At 32.7% G+C, this 26,380-nt stretch overlaps 1 protein-coding gene across 1 annotated transcript; it reads left to right on the forward strand.

Moving 5' to 3' along the window:
- Positions 1–463: 463 nt before the first annotated feature.
- On the forward strand, positions 464–8,313 carry zld (zinc finger protein zelda). The gene has a single exon (XM_088256846.1). It carries the CDS (start codon positions 929–931, stop codon positions 3,992–3,994), a length of 3,066 nt encoding a protein of 1,021 aa, XP_088112972.1. The 5' UTR covers positions 464–928; the 3' UTR covers positions 3,995–8,313.
- Positions 8,314–26,380: the final 18,067 nt, after the last annotated feature.

Genomic DNA, 26,380 nt, shown 5'->3' on the forward strand with positions numbered 1-26,380 from the left:
TTTTTTAACTTAATCAATTTTATGTATGTATGATGTATAATTTTTATGATATAAAAAAAACTATATAAGAATTGTAGATGGTATTTTTAAAATATTGTATCTTTAAATAACATCTAATTTTAAATAAAGTTTTATTTAAATGATTTGTTTGAATGTCAGTTCCGCCACAAAGCTCTTTGAAGTCGAAGCCATCCCTGGGTCGAAGGCTGTGCAAGAGGACGAGGAGGTGCGCGGGGAGGCCCCCCTCCCTCGCCGGACGGACAGGCCGGCCGGCCATTTCAATTTCAAAAAAAAACTCCTAGCCGCTAGAGCCTACCCCCCTCCCCCGGTTCGCCGTCTTCTTCTCTCGGCCGACAATCTTTTCGCACAGGACGAAGGGCTGAACTATCCCCGGGGGGGCGTCCCCTTCCGCCCGGACTCGGGGGCCCGGCCGAGCGGACGCCAGTCGACACTCGGCAGCCGACCCGCGCGGTCACGGTTTCAGTTGCGTCCACACTTACTTTTTATTTATCGTTTGTTTTCCCATTTCTCGTCCTCTGCGGACCCGCGCGAGTTGTGTCTGCAGACACTGTGTACCGACAGTTTCCGACGGCGAGTGTAGTACCGCGTGCGCTCCGCGTGACATTGTTTATGTTACTCCCCCGCTCGGAGGATGTTACCCCGCGGAATGACTGACAAGAAAACTTTTTACGCGCCGCTTTTCGTTCTTTTATATTGTGAACTTTACGAGTAGAGAAAAATGTGATTCGGACAATTATTTTTAAAACTTGTTTATTTTATTTATTTTATTTTTATTTTAACTGTCGCATTAAGCGAGTGAATTTAATGATTATTTCGTTAATAAACAAAGTGACTCGAATATACAGTGGTATACGGTTGCGAATTTTTCCGAGTGCCGGGGGCGGTACACGGTAGTGCCAAAAGACGAATGGCTAACAACGGAACGTTGGCATCGGCGTTTCCGACCGGTCAACACCATTGCAAGGACTGTGGACTCTATTTCGAATCTGGGAAATCACTCGAGGTACATCTTCAATATCATAAAGAGAATTTGCTAAGCAAATGGGCAACACAAGCGCAGAGTGCGCAGAATGATCTCGAAAATAATAACAATACGAAGATAAAACGCGAAGCGGCCGTAGCCGCTCTAGCAGATTCCAGCGACGCGATGATTACAAAACCGAGTCCCGAATTTCCTCAACGGGCTACGCCGGAGACTTCGGCGCCCTTTGGACATCCAGCTACACCGCAAAGTTACCATAGCGCACCATCTCCGTACCAGACACCAGAACCCGCCGGATTCTCACCTGGCCAGTTCCCTTATGGCCCGCCACCGTTTCCTGAGGGACAGTGGGAGCACCAGGCGCCGTACGCGCCGGACTTCTCGAAGGCTCCACGCTTCCACCCATATCCACCGCCAGCAGAGCGATCGGCCAGAGTATCTTCCTCCAGCCCACTATATGGCCAGCCGCTCAGTCAGCCGACTCCATCTCCGTCGCCGAAACAGTGCGACAAGTGTGGATTTGTTTGTGACTCGGCCGCTCAACTTTCCGAACATTGTTCTGCGAGCCATCCTCCTACACCGAGAGGTACTCATTTTCATCATCCTCAGGGTTACCCGCATAAACAGCACTACGGGAATTTCGCCCCTGATTCAGAACCTAAAATTAAAGAAGAGCAAGAAGAATCTGCCGATATACTGGATTTAGATTCACAAAAAGTGGTACATCCCGGCGGTGAAGAGAACGGTCCATTTGATGGCAATATTTCGCAAATGCATCATAACGGTCCAAATCCTCACCCCGTATCTGCTATGTTGCCATGGCCCGAACAAAAAATGTATGGACATCATCAAATTAACGGCGATCCCAAAATGTTTCCGAGGGATCATAAAATGTTTACCGAACAAAAATTGTTCTCGCAGGAACAAAAAATGTATTCGCACGAATCTAAGCTTTATCCACAAGAACAAAAGCTTTTCTCCGGATCTCAGCACGAGAAAAATTTTATTCACCAAGATCAGAAGATTTATCAACCACACCAGATGTCCATGAGCGAGTACCAAACCGGAGTATCAACATCAGGCCGTGAAATACAACAACCGTATAGACCGTTCGACTCTGCAGCCGGCCCACAAATATCAAGCACGCAAGCTCCAAATTCTTCTAACTCTGTTCCACCTATTTCTGGAAAAGGAGCTAATTGGAAATCAAACGAGGCCCGTCGTCCCAAGACGTACAATTGTACTGCTTGCAACAAGTGGTTTACGAGTTCGGGGCATTTGAAGCGTCATTATAATACAACTCTTCATAAAAATGCCGTTCGATCTTCAGGACAGCCTGATCCCGCCACGCTCCCCATCAGCACGCACCATCATCCGGCGAGGGACCCGAACCATGGCGGCCGCGGTCAGCAGTCGAGCTCCAGCGACCCCAACACGCAGAGTCCGCTGTCTTCAGATGACGTTCGCAGTCCCGACGACGGCCATGGATCATCTCAATTTCCATCGCAGGGTTTTGACCGCTCGCAGCATTCCGGTATGGGGCCTTCTGTTAAAAGCCCTTACATGCACCAGCAGCCAAGTATAGGTAATAATCAGCTTCTTGGTAACAACCCCCTAGCTAACCATCCTCTTCCCCATCAGATGGGTTCACATCCTTTAACAATGGGTAATCCACCGCCAGGTTTAGGGAATCCGTTAGATTCAGGTCATCACTCTCAATCGAAGCCTTCCTCCCAACCTAGTTCTGTAACAAATTCTGTTGGGAGTCCCCCAAACGGGCAAGCAGGTCCCTCCGTCCAACCAAACCATCTTTCGAGGGGCCTGCTATCGATTTCAACCAGCAATTCTACAGCTCAGCCCCTGCCACAGGCTACGCCCCCCATTACGTCTCACAGCCTCCCGCCGTTCAGCCACTTGCCGGGCAACCCTTACAGCCCGAGGCCTTCGGACCACCCGGTTCATACGCACCAGGAGCACACCCACACGGCTTTATATTTGGGTCAGAATTTTCAGCAGACTTTGGGCCCGAACTACCCAAACGCGATGTCCCCCCACGTTATGGATATGGCTTCCAACAGCCTGCCTACAACCAATCCGGTTACTATTGGTGAAATTGTTTCTGAAAATTTTGGAATGCAAGCCATGGATATGCAAACTTCAGGCCCGCTTCCAAGTTTTTCTCAATTTCAGTCGCATCGTTACGGCATCGTAATGCCTAACTTTTCACCAATGCATAACGTGGGGGGGAACGCCCCTGGCCAATCGCCACATGTTCAAAGCTATATGACTATTTTAAACCCCAACTCTAACAATTATATTCCCGTGACAGAATTCGTCGATGAAAATAGTTCCCAGTCTACTGATAATCAGCAAAATTATAATCTCACAACATTAGATTCCTTAGTCGTAATTAAACGAGAAAATTTCTCCATCGATGAACTGCCTTCAATTAAATGCGAGGATCCTTTAGCCGTCTCAAATAAGGAGAATTACGAATCTCAAGTTAGCTCTCCTACAAGCCCTGCAGTCGTGAAAATAGAATATGAAAACAATGGATCCCCATCGATCTCTTCCACCGTATCCGGGCCGCCCCTTTCATCGAGTAATAAACAGGTTCAGATTAAAACAGCTGTTACAGAGATTCATAAATGTTTCGAGTGCGATAAGTTATTTAATAAAGCGTGCTACCTTACACAGCATAACAAGTCATTCCACTCAGGTGCCAAACCGTTTAAGTGCGTACGTTGCGGCAAGAGGTTTCCTAACGACGCTTCTTACGAAGAGCACTATTCAAAGCACGCCGGCGAAAAGCCGTTCAAATGCGAACAGTGCCCTAAACAGTTCAATCACAAGACGGACTTGCGTCGCCATATGTGTCTCCACACGGGAGAGAAACCTTTCTCTTGCTTCGAGTGCGGTAAGGGCTTCATCCGTAAAGACCACATGCTTAAACATTGCGATACACATCGCAAGAAGACCAATAGTGCGTAGGCTTCTTCATCTACTTATTCACCTAGCTCCCCCACTACATATCACAGACAAATATCTATTTGTGAAACAATCGATTCGTGCAAAATGCATATCGTCTTTACCGATTCTTAGTAATAGTTTTATTATTTTAAATCAGGGTTTAGAGTAGTTTGACTGATTGTTTTACGACGTCTGAATTACAGGGCAATTTATGGAACTGGTTACTTTCGTCAAGTTGTTTGATGTAAAACTAATAAAATAATTCACTAAACTTCACATTCTTAAATGAGAACTAAGTCTAATGATGGCGTGCCAGTGTCTCCGGTCATTCCACTGTCCGATCTCTTGTACCAAGGTGACTCCTGGATAGAGGGTTATTGTCTCATATTTATACCTGCCAGGTAATCACCTGTTTGATCGGTGCAGCTATTTTTTATATCATAGTGATACAGGTTTCAATCGATACCCATATTTAGATTTATAGTCAAGTTATTAGAGCAAATTTTTAATCTAAGTATTATGTTTCTTTAAGTGGAAAAGTTTAGTTGTTTTAAGATATTATTCATTTATTTTTATACATGTAAAATTTCTCAATGGAAATATTGTTAAATTTTCATTCATAAGCTGTTACGTCTTAAATTTTGTTTGATTTATATTCTAAATTGTTTCATTTTGTTTGGTTTGAAAAATGTTTTATAGCTATAATATTCTCAAACTGTCCAATTCCATATTTTGTTAAATTGGTAGATAGTAACAGATTTCGCGAAATAAAATTAATCGTGGAGATATAAATATTCATCCAATGACCATTTCGGTCTGAAAAGAGAGACACAGCTACCTCGTGAATGAATTTTCTTTTTAAATAAAATATACACATATTTTCAAATTGCCAAATTAGGCTAACCTTATTGTATGCATTACTAAATACAATGGAATGCAAATAAAGAATGATATATTATTATATGAAATTAGGATAATATAGCAATAGTTTATATAAACGAACATTTGTTGCAATTAAAATGAATTTGTATTTAGTTTGTAGGTATCTTTAAGTAGTCCTACGATGAAACCAAAATGTACAAAATATCAAATACAAAACATGTTACATTCATAAGAAATACACCATTTTCATATTATATTCGGATTATGACAATTTCGCAGATTAATTTAATTAAAAGTACATTAAGTTTTGTAAACTTCTCAGTTCCCAACACTGGAAGGGATAAAGGGTTATGTAGACAGTTTCTGTAGCTTGGATTTAGTGAATACTGGTTGTGAAAGTACGGGAGGAAATCTTTTGAAGATTTGGATGAAAGGATGTTGCAATAATTATACATATTAAAAATTATTCCTTTATTCGAGAGTTTATTCTCGTATTACTTATTACTTAACTGTTGTGTTGAATCCTTTTCTTATTTGTTAAATGTAGACATTTACGCTGACTTATGAGTCCATATATCATACTTTATAAAATGTATCTGTATATTTTTTTGTGAATTTTTGTACCATTTTTTGGATTGTAAAATCAGTTATAAAATTAAATTAGAATTTTTTGTTAGAAAAAACTTAATAAATGCAATTTAGCGTTGCTGGATTGCTAAAACTCCATCGAAATAACTACCTCACTAGAAAGTAAATTACTCTCACAACACATGAATGTTTTTGCATTATTATTTTAAAGAATGAATTATTATTGAATCAGTTCACTGTTTCGCCTTTTGATCTATCTAGAGCTGGACTAAGTATTCATGTGTTGAGAAAGTTGGATTATCCGTGATAAAGATGAATTTCAACCTATAATTTATACAATTCAATGACCATTAGGAAAAATACTAATTATAATATAAAATATATAGATTGGAAACGTTTTTATTTACCATGTATATCAAATTATAAATTAATGAAATGTTACTAACAATTTACAAAGTTTTTGTTGTTAGGTAAATTTTTTATCTCGCAGTTGCCAAACGTAGTATTTCAGTCTAATACTGTATTTAATGATAAAAGCAAATGTTTACCATAAAATATTACGATTTAATATCACCCTAGACGGACAATAAACATACCTTCATCGGGTCTATCAGATCGTGAACAGAAACATATCCAGCCTTAAGATTATATAATAAATGAGGTTTTGTATTTTAGGAGGATTTTTATTCCGGCGATATTTCGTAAATCGTTTGCCTCGAGTTCTCGAGTTAATGAATCTACCTCAGTCAGATAACGAACTTCAGATTTGTCATGATATCTCACCCGATTGTACATACAATATCGAGAGAAACGATTACTTTAGTATTAGTTAATTAGATACGTATTTTTGTGTTGGCGGTTTCTCACCTGCACGCATGGTACCGCCCGCCAATACTAGACTTGTACGGTGCTCTGTCCTACAACTAGGAGTGCACCGCGTGCGAAGAGCTGGTACTAGAGAACTCCTTGCAGGATCTTCTTTATCTTCCTATTCTGTGTGTTTTTTAACGTTCTGTTTAACTTAATACACACTTTGATGACACGGTTGTGTTAATATTTACCATGACCGCTACTATTGTACATACTATTATGTTATTATTACTTATCGACAAAAGTTACCATATTGTGGCAAATGTTTCACATGTATCTTGCCACGTGTTGGGTCATTTAATATAACTAGATATTTTGTAAGATAATCCAATTATTATTAATTAATATGTATGTATTTAAATTTTGTTGAGTTTGTAATAGACCTTATGGTTATGTTTCTTTAGACATATTGTACAGATTTTCTTATCGTTTCCAATTCATGTGACAAATTATGAAAATAATTTTACATAATTTCAAATAGCCGATTCCAAATTTACAGCTAGATACCCTGATTATTCTCAAATGTGAATTGTTCTCAAATGCATATTTCTTCAACAATAAATTCTAAATACATTTTCATAGTTTCGTATTTATCCGGCTTGAATTTAAAATCGGTTATTTATAAATTAAATTTACCATTATTATTAAATCAATCGATGTAAATTATATTATTAATTTCCGAAAGGAAAATGAAATTATAAAAAAACAGAAACGATGACATATCGCAATTATAATACGAAGAAATGAATTTTGATTTTTTATTTTACATATCTCCCTGATAAAATAACCATGATGCCAACTGTGCTGCTGAGTAGGTACCAATACTCGCTTGGGTGGAATTCATTGCAGCACCAATACCACCACTGATCCGCGTGCACAGTACCGGGTGATCTGACACTCGTAGTACTAATTCCTTAAACGCGATCAGAAATAACAACTTTAATATATTTTATAATCTGATTAACTAGATTAGGTGAATTACTGTTTTAAGATTATAATGAAAGAGATTGAAGATATACCATAAATTGTGGAGAATAGTAAGAGTATAATAGTATAGTACTCATAGATATAAGTTTTCTTTTCCATTTACAATTTTCTTGTTTACTGTGAAGTGCGTCTTATGGATTCAGCAATCATGATAGACGCATAAAACCATTAATTAATTTAGATATAAGTAAACACGATATGTGTTATGAAAGACCATACAATATGTAGGACTTGAAGCATGCACTTCGATTAAGCTTTGCAATACATATGTTCAATCACACAATGTCTGTCAACCCTTAGTTTTATTATTTGTCAAGATTTAACCCTAACGTGTGTTCTCATTTTGTAACTATGACCCTGTTAGTCAAACGTATCTAAAACTTTTGTAATACTTGTAAAATTATCAATTCCATGTTTTAGTATTTTGAAACCGGTACGGGGTAATATTGTATCATTTAACCCCTTCACTAGCCACGGGTCAAGTTGTTAACGTTCCCTTTTTTATGAGATACGCGTTAGGGTTAAATATACAATTTATGTATTATTGCATTTGCGATTTGTTTTCAAATTTCCAACCGATTTGCGAGCGTTGCATTAATTTATGTACCAATTTTATTATAAACCTAGGAATTTTGATGATGATGTTATACCCTGAATTTATTTTACACTGTGCGATTTTTTGTATGTGTTGTAAAAATTATTAATTTTTACTTATTTGTATTTCAGTATGATCGAAAACTGCCTTCAAAGTAGTAAATGCTACGATAATGATCCGATTTCTATAAACTAGTAAAATAATACAAATATTTAGCACCGATAATTATTGAATTGCTGCTTTGCCGGCAGTTTTCGACCACCCTGTATTACTAATATCTTAATTCGCAACACGGCGCTCTTTATGTCATCGACTTGCATTGCTCTTGAACTGCGTGTTGTGTAATTCATTCATTTTATTAATTTCGGATGTAGATGAATGTTTCATTATATATTAATTAATAAATACATATCGATTATAATATGGTTTTATTTAAATCCCACAAAATTATGAAAATATGAAAACTATTTAAAATTGCACTATTATGTAGATTCATTCGGCTAATGAACCTACATAATTTGCATACAAATACTCCAAGGAAAAAAAATATAAAAACAATATCATAAGCACACATTTTCTTACAATGTATGACGCGAAAAAAATATAATTCATTTGTGCGTAATGCTGAAAAATTCCAGGTTATTTTATTTTTACAAAGAAGCTAGCAGTATGGGATTTTCGGGAATACACTTTATATAAAGGCAAGTATATTATGGTATACGTAGAAAAGGCAAGTATCTTAGGAGTTAGTTTTCTTCTTTTCTTGATTTGTTTCTGCGAAATTGATGCATAGAGCACCACGGATAGAAGTGATCTTAACTTGATCGTCAATCGAATTAATATACTCATGTGCTACAGATTTTTAAGGTTTAGGAGTGAAATTTATTCGATTAGATACAGACGAAATGAAAGAGCTCAGGTTGGCAATACTGGCAGACAGGAAAGGATATGGAAGAACACGGAGTCGAATACCCTTACTCATACTTCCTCATGTAACATATACACTGCTAATTCGTTGGTTAGTCTTTTGAAGTGAAATGTTCATTAATAGTTTTATGATTTTATTTGTTATATATATATATATATATATATATATATATATATATATATATATATATATATATATATATATATATATATATATATATATATATATATATATATATATATATATTGACAAATAATTTGCTCACAATAGTTTGTGTCCAAATACTTGTTAACAAATCTGTATAATCTCCAAGTATAGGAATTATTTTTATATTATTTTCATCTCGCCAAGAGATTTCTCTAGTGAAATTCAAGTGATTCAAGAAGAATGTTTCAAAATTGGTCCATATATATATAAAACTTCCAAGAATTTGAGTAGTGTGATTGTCAACAACGGGTAGAATTGGTGAATGTTACACGTGTGTAAAGTGATCACTTAAACCAGCCTATGACGGTCGTCAGCCCCGTAAATGCCCCGACTTCCATATTCTTCTTTATCTTTGATGAGATGTCAAAAAATAATGAGAATTTACTTCATTACTTTATGAAATTCATATAGAACAAATATTGGATTGGAGTATAATTACATATGTAGTAATAACTGACTACTATGATATGATAAACTTAAGGCGTGTGAGTTTTTTTTCTGACTCACATATTTTTATTTTGATAACTGTTGATTTGAAATGTTATCAGTTGAAATTCAGTCAAAATAAAGGTGAACATTTTGCACTACATCTAAAAAAAGAATTGGTAATCAAAATAGCAAATCATTCTGGCAGAGAAAATATAACATCACACTACTCTGTCTTTGAAAACATTATTCGCCTCTCCCACATTCAAGCAACATACATACACACCCTCCGATTATTTCGACTGAACCTAACCACTTTTAAATATTTGACATACTTGCCACATTTTCTATAGTCTTCCTCTTCTATTTCCAATTAAATTCGAATTCATAAATTTATTTACCGTCCTTTCCTCACTCTCGTTCCACATGTCCAAGCCAAGCCACCTCAAAACTTACTTTTATTCATTATGCTTATCTTACCATTATATTTATTACTTATTTCACCATTCAAACATCTTTTTGACGCATATTCGTCTGAGGGATCACATTTCGGCTGCATTCAATTAACTTTCATCCTTCCATTAAAACAAAGGATAACAAGTAGTTAAACATAAAATTATATTTTAATATTATTTTTTAACGTCTCATCAAAGATGAAGAAGAATATGGAAGTCTGGGCATTTACGGGGCTGACGACCTTCATAGGCTGGTTTAAGTGATCACTTTACGCACGAGTAACATTCACCAATTCTACCCATTATTGACATCCACACTGCTCAAATTCTTGGAAGTTCTTTATATATGAACCAATTTAGAAACCTTGTTCTTGAATCACTAGAACTTCACTAGAGACATCTATTGGTGAGATGTAAAGAAGCTTTTTAGTAAGCAGAAACTCTTATATTATCTTATAATCACACACATGAGAAACGCCAGAAAATACTATTTTCATTTTTATTATTTAAGCTTATAATTTGACCAGATAATTTATTTACAACATTTTGAGTGTGCCCTAACAAGGCGAAACAATTGTCACAATATAATTTTTTATGTGTTTTTTGTTAATAAAATACAACTAAGTAGACTCAAAAAATCTGTGTTTGATTTAAAATTAATACATAAATTAAAATGGAGTTCTACAAATTAAGCGCCAAGTCAATAAATAAATCCAAATACTTGTTCACAAAATCTGAATTATCTCCAATTACAGGAATTATTTTCATATTATTTTTTAACAAATAATAATTTGTATAACATAAAATTAGTGATCGATAAATACGATAAAAAAATAAGAGCTTACCTTTTTTTATTATTTTAAACAACACGTTATTTTAAAGTGAAAATGTAACTTTGTTTTATTAACACTATAAATATCTTATTATAACTTAATTATTTCGAAGCTAACCGTTTCTTTATCACGACTGATTAATAATATTATTATCAGTCTTGATAAAGCAGAGGAGGACCGAGAAAAACATGGCACGATCAGGTATGCCAAATACTAAAGTGGTCAGGTTAGGAGTCGTAACAATCGGCGGGTATGTATGAGGAGATGCATGAACGTGGAAGAGGCGGAGAGTATTTTCAAAGACAGAGTGGTGTGGCGTTCTATTCTCTCTGCCTACCCCTGCGGAGAGCCGGCGTGATGGTTAGTTAGTTAGATAAAAAAGGTAAAAAACCGGTAGACACTATATTTAAGTTAAAATAAAATATTGCTAGTGATTTTAAAACAAAGTTACATTTTAATTATGTAATAGAAAATCATAAAGTTAGTGCTTCAAATATAAATAATACACATAATTTTATTTTTATTTGACGAATTTTGTAATGACGTAATCGATGAACATTTATACATAGCGCTCAATTGAAGTTTATTTCTAATTCCAATAAATTAAATTAGTTAAGATATGAAATTTACCAAAGGATTTTTTTTCGTCAGTTATATTTTTACTGATGTATCGAATACTGAAGCATAAGCCAAATGTAATTAATGGTGCTATTGATATGCATTTGACACAGATAAGTAGTAATATCAGCCCTTTTCACTTAAAGTAATTAAGTATGGGATCATTTTATTTTAACCAATAAATAAAATATGGACATGATCTGTAAAAAAATTGCACATTGCATTGATATACCGTATACGATGGTTTCACGGGAAATAATCCATATAGTGGCAAAAATTAAGTTTGAAATAATAAAAAAAAGTAAAATACATTATAGTATTTATTTTTTTGTAAAACTGTTGTAAAAGTAAATTGCATTGTCAGACTCTTTTATTGAAATCCGTAGATACGAAGATGGCTACATCATTTTTCTGCAACCCATAAAAATGTAAAATTGATAATATTAAAGTGATAGGTTATAAATTGTTTTAACTCATTGATGCATCCTTATTTTATTCCATTAAGACTTAATATACATACATAGTCGTACATGGAGAAAGAAAAAATATTCCTTAAAAGTTAATTTAATTTCTTATATGTATCAACGGGAAACATCACACACCAGAATGAATTAAATAAACCCATTTAAAATATTAAAACCATATTAGTTGGTTCATGAAAACGCCATGATACAGAGTTTTGATGATACTTTTTATGTTATTGAGTTGAATGTGCATAAACAGTTTTATTGCAAAATCTACGTTACGAATGTACAGGTGACTAATCTCAGAGTCACTAATTAATTATTCATTATGACCTATCCACTTTAAAGTATAATAATTATAGTTTCTATTGTCACCGCCTTTTATAAAGATATTCTTATATTAGTTAATAATAATAATAAAACCCTTATCCGCACCCCAATGGTGCATAGGGCACTGCGTCAAATAAACGCAGTGTTATCTTGATCGTTTACACATGAAGGAAAGGTGATCAACCCTCCGCTTCAGGTACCAGTCCAGGGTGATATTGAATAAATATGACAGTGCAAAAATCACTTATATTTATTTTACCCCCCTTGGGAATCGAACCCGGGACCTCCAGAACGGTAGCCGAGCGTGCTGAGGCTACACTACGGAGGCGGACATTAGCTTATATTAGTTACAAAAAGTATTCCGAAAAACAAAAAAATCGTAATAATAAGATTAAACCGAAACGTCTACGAAATAATTTCAACTAAACAATAAATAAATATTTCATATCCATTTATTAAATTATTGAATTTATAGGAGATTATCCGACCTATTTAAATATTTATTTTACTTATTAACACATTTTTAATCTTGTATAGCTTCCAATTTAGTCACATATGAAATCATTTATCCGTCTTCATCAAAAAAAGATAAGCGTAACATTGACGCACCCAATATCTATTTATAAATACGAGGTAGTTGTGTTTTATTAAACATTACATAAATTTGATTGTTTCTACGTAATGTCAAGTACACACATACTTGATAACCTCGTTAAGATATCACTTGTCTTTGGTTATATTTATTTTAATTATTAAGATATTTTGTAAATATATCGTAGTCATACAGGAAAAAGTGACCAAGTGCATTTTTTTTTACAAAAACGTGATTATTGACTATTTGATATCTTACTAGCTATTGCCATGAAAAAATCCCTTAATATTGCCATAAAAGTTTAAAAGTGATTTTAAACTTGGAAGTATAATATATTGACTTGTTAAAAATGACTAACTGCATTGATGTTTTTTTTCTTGCCAAGGAAAAGTGACTTAAATGGCCCTCCTGCTCCTCCTGCCTCCTCCTATATATATATATATATATATATATATATATATATATATATATATATATATATATATATATATATATATATATATATATATGTGTGTGTGTGTGTATATATATAAATCCTTTAAAAGGAAGTTAACCTTTATCATTAACAAGTATTAATTACTTGAAAAGTAATTTCATCAGCATCTTACTACGTAGGTTGTCCAATTAATATGTATGTACCATATACTGACGTCATAAAACAAAATGTACTATATTTTGAAGTGACGTGTCTGGGTCCCCTTCAAAGTCGCACCTTCCCAACGGTGTTTCTGCTAATGGAAACAGTTTTGGGACGTTTCTTTTATGATTTCCTTCAGCTCTTTCGTCACATTTGGCTTAATAAGTTTCAAATCATAATTTTTAAAGGTCTTTTGGGTTTGGGGAATAAAAAGAAGTCCGAAGGATAAGTATGTGTGTCGGGGAGGTGAACACTTCAAAGGGGACCCAGACATGTAAAGTCTACAAGAAAACACATTTTGTTTTCTGACTTCAATTTACGTATTAATTGAACTAGCTAAGTATTAAAAACCGATATTTCATATTTTCTAAGTTGTTGATATTTACAGTATAAAGTAGTATAAAATAATAATAAAAGTTTTTTAACAGTAGTGCATTATTGAAATTCGATTCTGGGTTTTTTTAAGTTTATTATTTTATAAATATATTATTCGTAAGCAGACTTTATTGTAAAATATATAGATATGAAAATCAGGCACAGCGATGCCCCTTTCTTAATAAGTATATTCAACAACGTTTGATTTATACTTATATTCGTGTTGTTGGTACGACTTTTTTACGAGGCGTTTCAGAAATAATTTCATTGTAATTCTCCTCGATGCATATCGCCGCTGGGCACTAGGGTGACCAATAAAAAATATACTCTAATTCGGCATGAAAATTTTAATTAACATTTTAAAGCAAACTTGTTGTATTTTTTTTTAATTACATCGTAAAATTATAAATAAATAACTTTTATAAAGTTATTTCATATTTTAAATATACCAAACAAAAATCTATGTAGAAGGTACCTACTCACTTGCTAGGAAAGGAATGGGAAAATTTTGCATATTTTTTTTTTGTAATCGTTTGTCAAATCCATTGGATATATAATACCTATCTTGTTAATTAAATATAATCTCAAATGAAACTGCATTTGAATCACTAAATTACAAAGGGTGATTATTAGTAGATACACCGCTTAGATGGAAATACTACAATATACCAATATTTAGGTCAAATTAAGAAACCTGGTCGTAGATATCAATAGACTTCCATTACAATATCGACTAATTATTGCCCCAGATTGTTCTTAATACTTCCACTTGGTAACTCAGGAACGTCAATTTAGAAAAAAGCACGAGCAATCAGCAAAATTATAAGCATTCTTTGAGTTAAAACTTTTTCACAGGATGTCATAACAAATATATTGTATGTCACAAATAACTATACAGGTACTAGTCATTTCCTGGCAACATCGTACGGGAAACAAAATTTTGCTTAATTTCATTAGTACATAAGTTCTAAGCGAAGATAATTTTCTAAGGGAATTAATTTTTTAAAATTTATTAAGGTAGTATCACACATATAAGAAAGAAAAAAGAAACATTTGAAACCACAGATAAAGTAAACGAAAATGTATTGTTTATTTTTGAGTTTATTTATTTTTTGCTCCTAAAGGTGTATAGTAATTAATGAATACGAAAGTAAAATGAAATGTCCTGCGCTTCAGTTGACAGCCCAAGGTACCATATGAAATTAATATTAGAAGATAGTAGTCAGTTATCGCTTATGCTATGATTGGTTTACCTTGCATTGTCAACCCTACGCCTGAACTTTTCTTACGCTGCTTGTACTGTGTTGAAGCATGTCCAACAAATAATGTGGATTCACATTTATAGGTAAGTAAAATACAGTGAGAGAGGCTCCTGTTAATTTTGTGTTACATTTAATATGTTAGTATTATTATTATGTGTATCTTCAAACCCTTATCTGCACCTCAATAGTGCATAGGGCACTGCATCATAATAACGGAGTGATATCTTGGTCGCTAACACATGAAGAAAAGGTGATCAGCCACTTAAGGTACCAGTCTAGGGTAATATTGAATAAACATTAGAGTGAAAAAATCACTTATTTTTATTTGATCCCTCCTCGGGAATTGAACCCGGAACCTCCAGAACGGTGGCCGAGCGTGTTGACCATTACACTACAGAGGCGGACAAATGACCAAATGTTACTTACAAATCTTTATAAAAATTAATTCAACATATTTTATTAAAAAGTGAATTCTCGCTTTAGTTTTGTTAAAAGAATGAATTTGTTTATGATATTTTGTATATTACTATAAATATACAATATACATAATTTTAAAAAAAATCAGGCACGTCAAATACTTGAAAGCGGCCGGGTCAGGAGTCGTAATAATCGTAGGGTATGTATGAGGAGATGCATGAATGTAGAAGAGGCAAAGAATGTTTGCAAAGGCAGAGTGGTGTGGCGTTCGATTCTCTCTGCCTACCCCTGCGGGGAAGCGGCGTGATGGTTAGTTAGTAAATTGGTAAAAAAACACACATTAAAAGTGGTTTTGGTACCGCTACCGCTTTTGGTAATGTGGGGTCACCCTTTCGTAATGAACGATGACTCTCGCCCCAGCATTCCCAACCTTGGGCTGGTCATCGCGCGGAGTCCAGACAGAGGTCGACGGTTTAATTAGGAAACCGGTACGAATATCGAAACTGAAAGTGCATCTCCGGCGTGCGGCGGAGCTACGAGAGTCAATCGGGAATCTAGAGCCGTGGTTCATGGCGAGTTCACTTAACGATCGCCTGAATAATGCACAATGCATATCGACATACCGTAGTCATACAGGAGAAAGTGACCAAGTGCATTTTTTACAAAAACGCGATCATTGACTATATGATATCTTACTAGCTTTATATTGCCCTGAAAAAATCTCAAAGGATTTTAAACTTGGAAGTATAATATATTGACTTGTTAAAAATGACTGACAGCATTGATGTTAATTTTCTTGCTTGCTTCTTTTACGTTTTGGTAGTTGGTCACTTACTCCTGTACGACTACGATACATACCTACTACACACGTCATAAAATTATAATTTTATTATTATTTCGCAACTGTGTAAACGATACAACCATACAGCTTTGCATTGATTTTTTTTACCATTTCATACAGTTTTACTTTAATTTTATTGATGGTTCGACCATGGGTTTTGCGTATGATACTGTTTTACCTTTCTGAGGAAACACATGGATGGCAGTTTATGAAAAAGCAGAAAATTATCTATGTGAAAATCATCTATCTAATATGTTAAGGAATTAGCTTCAATCTAACTACTAAACCCAAAATAATATAAAAAAATAAAAATTTATTAATTGGATCATTTTTAGACGAGAGTAGTGTCTAATTTAACATACTCAATCTTTAAAAAAAAAAATATCAGACTCGTTTTGTGTTAATAACAGCCGTTATAATTAATATTTTCATTCATCATTTTGTATTGGAAAATTCGCCATCGTAAAAACGTAATTTTAGTAAGTTGGTAATGAATGACGTCACAGAAACGATGGAGTTATTTTAATGTTGGTGTCATTACTAAATTATTGGGGGCTCTATTTGTTGATGTCTATAGTCCACCCTCCCACCCCTCACCACGTTCATATTTGTATAGCAAAAATGGTAGTGTAGTGGTAAACAAACGATCCACATTACTACTATTATAGCTCTATAAAGCAGAGACATTTTTGGATACGCCGCATAACACACCCGATGACGTCAAATTTTATGACGTATAGCGATGTCCGTTGTCTGCTTTATTAAAATATCTAAAGTTTAAACCTTCATATCTCCCTGATTTCTCGACAGATTTCAATAGGAATGTTACCGATAGTCTTGTGATTTTTCACATAATTTATTAGCCAATAATAGCACATCATGAAATTTATCCATTCCCAATAAATACTCTAATTTTAATAATGCAAATTTCAACATAAAAATCCATAATTATAATATTAGTAACACAATTAACAACCCAGAATTAACAAATGTAGACAACATTAGTTATAGAAATAGACAAAAACTTAAATTAGGATTTGCAAACTGAACATACTACAAAAAATGTAAAAAACTTACTTCTTTAAAACTATTCGTAACATCTTAAATATAAAATATTTAGTAAAAATTACTACGTATTGTGAGTCTGTTCTACAGTATGGGATTATTGGTTGGGATGGTACGAGTAATGCATTATTAAATAGTCTTATTTTTGCTCAAAAATCAACGTAAAAAATAATTCTTAAAAGTCCGAGACGGACTCCAACAGAGGAAATATTCAGTAAATTACAACTAATATCAGTCAAACAACTACAAATATGTTAAATAATCCATACCATATACTGCATAAGTATACATTTAAGTATAATTTCCACATAACACAAGAAAGCATATTCCAGCAAAGTACGCAATTAACATACTTTAGATTATTTATTGTAAACATGGCACGATCAGGTATGCCAAATACTTGAAAGTGGTCAGGTTAGGAGTCGTAACAATCGGCGGGTATGTATGAGGAGATGCATGAACGTGGAAGAGGCGAAGAATGTTTGCAAGGACAGAGTGGTGTGGCGCTCTATTCTCTCTGCCTACCCCTGCGGGGAAGCGGCGTGATGGTTAGTTAGTTAGTTAGTTAGTTTATATTAAATTAACACATTAACATAGAACTACAAGATCCAAAACACAAAATCTCACACATACCACTTATGGTGAAAAGAACTTTCATTATTTATTATGCACTAAAGTTGTACAACCTGCTTCCATTATCCATAAAGTCATCAAAAATATGAATCAAATATAAAAGAGCTATTCATAAATGGATAATGGAAGTGGGTAGACCTGATATGGATCGCAACATGTCATGCATATTTGATTGCTAGTCATAAAAATATTTTATATGATTTAATAAATAAATATTGTAAAATGTGCCCTGGATATAGGAAAATTCAGTAAGGGTACATTATTATAATTTGTAATAATGTGTATGAATGAATTAAAAATAAATAAATATTTTTTTTTACAAAAATGTTAGTTATATATACTTAATCACTCACCGAGATTTTTCTTACTAACATTTTTGTAAAAAAAATATAAAAGTAAAAATGACCAACCACAAAGTAAATGCTTTCAATATAAATAAAATTGAGAATATTAAATAAATAACTTTAATAATCTGTTTGCATTTCTGTTATGCAAGTTATTTTTTGCTCTGATATCAATTTCTTATCAAAAAACTAAAGTAAACATTTTTAATTATCATACATATTTATGTTAATGTCTTTGTATGTCTTCATATCCAGTGCCGGATTTTAACTCCCCTGTCGTGAGAATTTTTCTCAAACGCCCCTTTCTTAAAAATTAAACTTTCGTCCAATATCATAATCGCTCGCTAAAAGTTTTTTTCGATTTTCAAGACAAGAAGAAAGAATTTTATAGGGTGGCGGGAGACAAGAATTTTGATCCAAATTATGTTCACCACGATTTTTAAAGAGCTTTTAAAACCTACACTTCTAATGACATGTTACATGAAGCGCTTCTAGACGTCTATTAAATATCTAGTCCCTGTTTAATTTATTAATGAGGCACAATCAATATTTAATCCGAAAAATACGTATAAAATTATTTAATTATGGAAAGAAAAAAAGTAAGGGTAATGTTTATTCCAGGGATTAAGCATGTATATTTATTTGTAAAACGCCATTAGTCTGAAACATGTTTTTCCATGACTTTGTTGTATATTTTCTAAATATAAAAACTGAAACAATTTACATTTTATACAATAAAAGCATTGATAACGTTGTGGTTTGGTAATATAACAATTACATAGGTAAATTGTTATTAAATTGTTTGTAGAGATAAAGAAGATAAATTGAATTATACTGGTAGTTATGAATTTAATTGTTCCAATTGTCCAACCTTGCATTGGAAAAACATCGCGTAAATTCAATATCAGAATTAAAGAACATCTAAGGTGTCTTAATAATAATAATTTATTTGAATTTGCCGATCACCTTACATCTTATAAGACTGATAATAAAACTGATCTTCGCTTAAATAATCCAGAAAAAATAGAAATAAGTAAAGCAAATAACACCTTTAAAAATATTCCTACTGTGATTCATTTGTCTTTTCTCTATTTAATTTTAGTTTTGTATAAATGTCAGATCGCAACAATTTTACTTTAGTCTTCATTTGGCCTGATGATGGAATTAAACCGGTAGTCACGAAGTTTTGTTTTTTTTTAATGGTATTATATAAAGTGAACGATGAATGATAAGAAAAAACTGAAACAATTTACGTCTTTCATTGAATAAAACATAGATATTTATCAGAATCGTATTTGTTATTTACCCTCTCCTGCATGCTAAAAATGACCAAGAACTTGTCAAAGATATTGAGTCAAAACTAATATTGAATGTACTTATTTGAGATACATGTACATCTATGATGGAAACCAGGTATTACTGTCTGACATGACAGCAATTGGAGACTATAAATATCTGCAATTTAAATACATTATCTTCAATAATAGAGAATCAGCATTATAGAAGTGAGCTCCATTCATTGTAGTAGCAGCCAAGTGATGGTAGGTAGGATCTTATTTTTGTAAATGAATTCATCGATTGTAATTGCATTCATTGTACATTGTACGTAAGAGATGTAAGGATCCTATTTTGTATTAATAATTGCACCCATTGTACGTTGAAGGTTAAACATTGTTTTAAATGAAGATGGACTGAATAAAATTTTTATATCACGTCAATTTTCATATATAAATCGGGGGTCACAGGCAATTAATCATTTCTCACTTATTTGATGATTATATGGTATGTATGGGTTATTTTATATTTTTGTTTAATTTTATTTATTCACTATTTATATTTTATCATATACATAATTACAAATTACAATAATGTCCACTCACTAAGTTTTCCCATGCGAAAAGCTCATTTTACAATAATTATTTTTTAAATAATAAATGAAGAAACATGATTATGCAATCAAGTATGGCCGAGTGATGCGATATTTTTTCAATAATTTAATTGTCATATAAATTAACCAACACGCATTAACACATTACATACCAAATATACACGTGTAACACATTACGCGTAATTAATGTACAACTTTCATTTTAAAAATATAAAGGAATAACATATGTGTTGACAGTATAATTATTCTTTATAATGATGACTATCCTACTATTTTATGTATAAAAATCTGTGAAATATGGAATATGATGGCAAAAAATTAGATTTTCAGGAAATAAATAAATAAATCATAATACTCTCAAACACTTTTCCTTAAATTATCAAAATATTGACAAAACAATACTATTGTACATCAAAGAGCATGTATTACTATTGTTTTACGAACCATGAAACACTCAACTAGGAGGCTGCCAAATCCGTTTTAATCTGATTATTATGAAATCTCGCCCCAATATCGAGACCAATAATTCATGTACGTACACGCTACAATGGATATAAGAATTGACGCTGACACATACATGGAACAAGAAAGACGTTACCTTAAGGCGTAAAAACACTTTATCTTTAGGCATACCCAGTGTTGAGCCGAAATACTTACATGTTAATGCAATATACAGTATATGTATATATTTTTTTTAATTACTAGATTTTATACGTTACATACAAAAGATGTAAAAACAGTTTACTGTAGGAAAGGTTTTGCAATAAAATAATAACACCTGGACTTAAAGACATGATCTTAAAGAACAGTGTCCGTCGATGGTTGCTTCTGGTTTGTAGGGAAAAAGTGGAATTAAAAGTGGAATTAAAGTCCAGGTGTAATTATTTTATTGTATTTTTTTACTGTATATCACCCATATTTGCTATATTGGTTGTTGCCCAAAATACTGATTGAGATGATCGCGTTTTACTTAGGTACCGATCATAAAAGCAATACATATAAATCGCGTAGTGAATAAATACGATCAATTAAATTATTTATGAAATTTCTGTAAATCCAAATCTCCGCCAAGAATTCCTTCAAATGCGACTCGTAAGAATAACAATACAATAAAACAGAATTTTTATTTGCTTTTCTAAAGCATAAAAATTATATTTAAAAAAAAGTATTTGTGTTTAATAAATGTTAAGTTCGTATTAATAAATAAAATTAATAATTTTATTACCGAAGATCGATTTTTATAAAATTAAAATAACAACATATTATTTATTTCATAACGCTATATAAAAAGTATTGTACTGTAAAAGCTAAGTTATTACTAGTATTTTTTAAAGCATTGTCAAAAAACGTGTGAATATCGGTAAGAAAGGTCAAAATATAAACTTCGAATTTCGGTGTAAAGTGTTATTTACTTGTATTATATTGAGAACCCTTTTCACTCTTCGTTTCTGCAGTGCCAAATTCGGTTTTTAGAGCGATTCTATCTAGAATACGGCCGAGCTTTATTAAATGACCAGTCACTTGACATAGTCATCCACTCATCTCGAGTTTATTGACAACAATTGAATGGATGTCCGAAATTACTCTACTCGTTCAATGTCGATGTCAGTCTTTAAACTATATCATATTATTGGCTATTTTCTTCTTCTTCTTCTTCTTCTTGGTGTAGGCCTTGTGGTTGGTTTTTAAGCCTTAGCCTCCAGCGATGTCGGTTCTCAGCTGTCAATTCATCTCTTTGGTGGTCTGCCCGGGAGTCCATCTACCTTAGGGTTGGCCGTACAGTGCAAAATGGGGAAGTCTGAATGGTTCCATTCTCCTCACATGCGCTTACCATTGTCTCCTTCGTTGCCTTCCCCACCTAACGACATCTTCGATCTCGCATATTTCCCTAATCCTGGCGTTTCTTATTCTGTCTCGTAGACTAAAGCTACTAATTCTGTCTCGTAAGCTAATAAACTAAACATCTCGCCGCTTCCCCGTAGAGGTAGGCAACGCCACACCAATCTGTGTTTGTAAACAATTTTCGCCACATCCATAAGTATGCATCTCCTCGTACATATTCGCCGATTATCCTAACTCCTGACCTGACCACTGTCAAGTACTTGATACACTTGATCATGCCAAGTTTTCCTTGGTCTCCCTCTGCTTCTATTATCAAATACATTAGCCTCATTTAAAAAAAAAATAATAATAAAAATAATTATTCTGGATAATTTATATGGCGCCATTTTAGTAAAACACTACCACAAGGGCGCTTAATTATGATAAATATGATTGAAATGATTTAGAAAGGATTAAGATTGGAAATAATTTAGCAACCAAACTTGTTTTTATTTTTTTTCTAAAGATCATCTCACTCTAAATATTTCTAATTTCTGGTGGAAAATCATTCCACGCCATCGGTCCGCAACAGCAAAGGTACGCTCGCCAAATTTAATCGGCTACTACTACTGCTACGGGTAAAATCACTTTACCCATATCAGTAGTAGTAGCCGATTTCGATAAACCTTCGGCGTGAGATGTCTGTCCACCAATTCGTCTGAAATACACAGCACTTTTAAATACTCTGGAGCCATATTATGTTTTGATTTATACATGAGTAGACACCGTTTATACTCAACCCGTTGGTGAAGTAGTGGGGTGATTTGATGTGAATAATAATTATACATAACATAATAAAAATTCATAATAATAATAAAATTATATGCTGTTTGTCGAATTTATGTTAATTTATGTAAGCCAGCAATAAACTCGTTTTTTTTTTTTTTTTAATAAATGTCTCGTAGACTCTTACCTGATATGCTTCTTACAGTCTTCATTTCTATTGGCTATATTACAAAATATTATTTATTTGTACACAATGTACTATTAGATTTTAGGATATTGAACTCTCTGAGAAAATAAAACAATACAATAATCTAGTTAAACGCAGAATAGGTCATCAGTCCTGTGGTACAGATTCATGGGTATAAGGAGTAGAATGTATCTGTTGGGACCAAGCAAGCAATTGTAAATAAAATATATTAAATGTCCATGAATAAAACATAATGAATCAATGTTTATAGCAACCGATAGACATTTTGTATAAGTTATATGTATAAAATGCCTTATTTACAAGTTAATCGAAGAAAAAAGAATAAGAATACTCACAAGTATAATAAACAATGAGTCTAAGTCCTCCAAACACAAGAGTTAAGTCTCTTTATTGCAGAGAACCGAATAACTTATCATAAGATTGTCGAAAGGAGAAATGTCTAGCAAATGAAATCTATTATTTAAAAAGTTATTGCAACTATATTAAATATTATAATATAAGTAAATAATAAAAAAATTGTAAAAAATAAATCATAATAAAAATTCAGGAGATACTAGGTTTGCAAATATGGTTTTTATTACTATCTAGTACCCACGTTATAAATAATAATAATGATAATAAAAACAGCACACAACGTAATGTAACGATAAACAGCTCGAATCAGTGTTGAAAGAGTCGGTGTCAATTACAATACTTTAATCTGCAGGCATTCTGCAGATTCAATACAAAAATCTCGATAACGAGCGCACTGCACCAATCGTTTAGAACTGCACGCTGAATGCTAGAAACTCCCATGTAATTTGAATACGAATAATTGACAAGTACAGAGTACCCAACTTCGGACGCGTAAAGAACTTCCCCTCAAGCTAATGTTGTATTTCCGGACTTGAGTCAAGTTTGTTGTTAAACTGGGCATGCAATATATTTTTTTATTAATAAATATTTAAAATGTATAGCAATTTATAATATAAACAAATTTACGTAATGAAATACACAATTTTTAGGTAAATATACATTACATATTCGAATATGTACCTGACTATAGGTCAGTAAGTAAAACAAACTTTTTACAAGAATTAAATTGTGATTAGACTGACGCCCTCTACCAGGATTATTGCCTATGTACGATGGTCCATAAGATATAATTAACAGAAGTTTGATGACAATAACATCAATGAATATAAATTGATTGAGTGTTAAGCAGCATTTAACACTTTTTGGTTAGTAAATAATGTGTAAAATAATTGAAATGTATATATATATATATATATATATATATATATATATATATATATATATATATATATATATACATATATATATAAATGTATATCTATATATATATATATATATATATACATATATATATATATATATATATATATATATATATATATATATATATATATATATATATATATATATATATATATATATGTATATATATATATATATATATATATATATATATATATATATATATATATATATATATATATATATATATATATATGTATATACATATTTCTTCTGTCTCTCAAATTGATCTTAGTTTTATAAATCGTTCAGGTAAACTAAATAAATTTGAATATTCATTTTACTATTATATTCTTTTTACTCTATGATAATAATTGTTCAGCGAACCAAAAGGATAGTTAGTTAGCTAGTTATATTTTACTATTTTGGGTACCTAACTAAGAACCTTTTTTTAATTTTTTTTCCGAAAACAGAATAAACTGAAGAACTTTAAATGCTAATATATTCAACTACCTCACGTTTGCTGAAAGGAATCAAATAATACTTGGTTTTAAAGCACAACCTATACAAAATAATGATATTAAGTAATGCTCAGTGGTTTGAGCTTACTCCCATAGCAGGAACAACAGTAACACAATGTGTTTATAATAGATTTATATTATCCACTGACACTTCGTGATGGAATTGCATTTTTAATTTATTATTAGATTAAAACCAATATTTTTAGCTTTTCCACTTTTTTATTTGACCAGCGACCGGGTTTCGTCGTTACCGACCAGTCTGATGATGTCGGTAACGACGAAACCCGGTCGCTGGTCAAATAAAAAAGTGGAAAAGCTAAAAATATTGGTTTTAATCTAATAATAAATTATCAATGTGTTTATGTTTTGTTTACGTATATGGTATGTACATATCGCTCACTCCTTTCAAGAACGTCATAAATAAAAAAAACTGGATTTTTCAGGAGATCGTTTTTAAAGTTTAAAAATATAATTCAATTTATTAAAAATAAATATCAAGCCACTTACTGAACTATTTACTGTGCAACAGATCTTTTTAGGTAAAACCTGAAGGTTTTTTCTCCATTTGAAAAATATTTAGTATTTTAAAAAAAAAATTAAACAATACCTTTTCTTTAAATGCAAAAACAACACTTTCTGCCCTGTAACGGGTAAATATTAAGCTAAAAATGTGCCTCTTTTGCTGGGATATAGTACATTTTTCGGGAATTCCGAAAACATGCACAACTGAAAATTGTCGATTTTTCATTTATGACGTTCTTGAAAGGAGTGAGCGATATATTATTTTTAATGCAAGGCAAAGCTGTTAAGCGATCTATCCTCTGTGCCTGCATCTGCGGGGAAGTATCATGATTTCTACTTCTTCATGAGTTAGTCTTTTGACTATGCGCTGTACAGCTACCGGCCGAAGCTGCTCCATAAGTTAAAAGAGATTCCCCCGTAATTTGCATCTCAAGTCTCCTTTAACCCTTTGCATGACTGTATTGACAGTTCGTCTTCGAGAGACAAGTGAAGTTATTATTTTGGCGTTCGTAGCGCGTCTTTTGGCTAAATTATGAACTATATATTTGAGTTATGAATGTATCTAATCAGTAACAACAAAGAATGGTTGTTTGTATTTTTAAACACTAACTTTTAGGTATATAAAAAATTTGATACACTATGCAGTGAAGGGTTAAGTTTTCCTTTAATATTTTTTTTTGTCATTATCATTTTCATATCATAATCCATATCTGTATAATGTGCCTTTGAGGTAGTATTTTACGAAAATGGCGCTATATAAATCATCCAAAATTATTATTATTTTTCTTCTTCTTCCGACCTCTATTACAGCACAAATCACAGATATCAACTTAATCAATAATTACACGTAGAACAGATCTTTTTATTTCGTTTATTTATTACGATATATGTCAAAATTTAGTTTGGATAACGACACATTTACTAAACGATGTGACCCTGAGTGAAAAGCGAAATGTGTGTGAGAAATTATATGATGAGACTTGTTGTTGATGACAGAAGAAGAGGATAAGAATTGTTTGGGAAAAATATTATAATCTATTGTGTTATTTCCCGGT

Source organism: Brachycentrus maculatus, unplaced genomic scaffold (genome assembly GCF_059751285.1).
Source record: "Brachycentrus maculatus isolate JH-2025_06_01 unplaced genomic scaffold, ASM5975128v1 h1tg000068l, whole genome shotgun sequence".
In the NCBI taxonomy this organism is placed as follows: Eukaryota; Metazoa; Arthropoda; class Insecta; order Trichoptera; family Brachycentridae; genus Brachycentrus; species Brachycentrus maculatus.

Excerpts from the sequence above, each read along its gene's own strand:
- zld (XM_088256846.1), top strand. The coding sequence starts at position 929 with ATGGCTAACAACGGAACGTTGGCATCGGCGTTTCCGACCGGTCAACAC.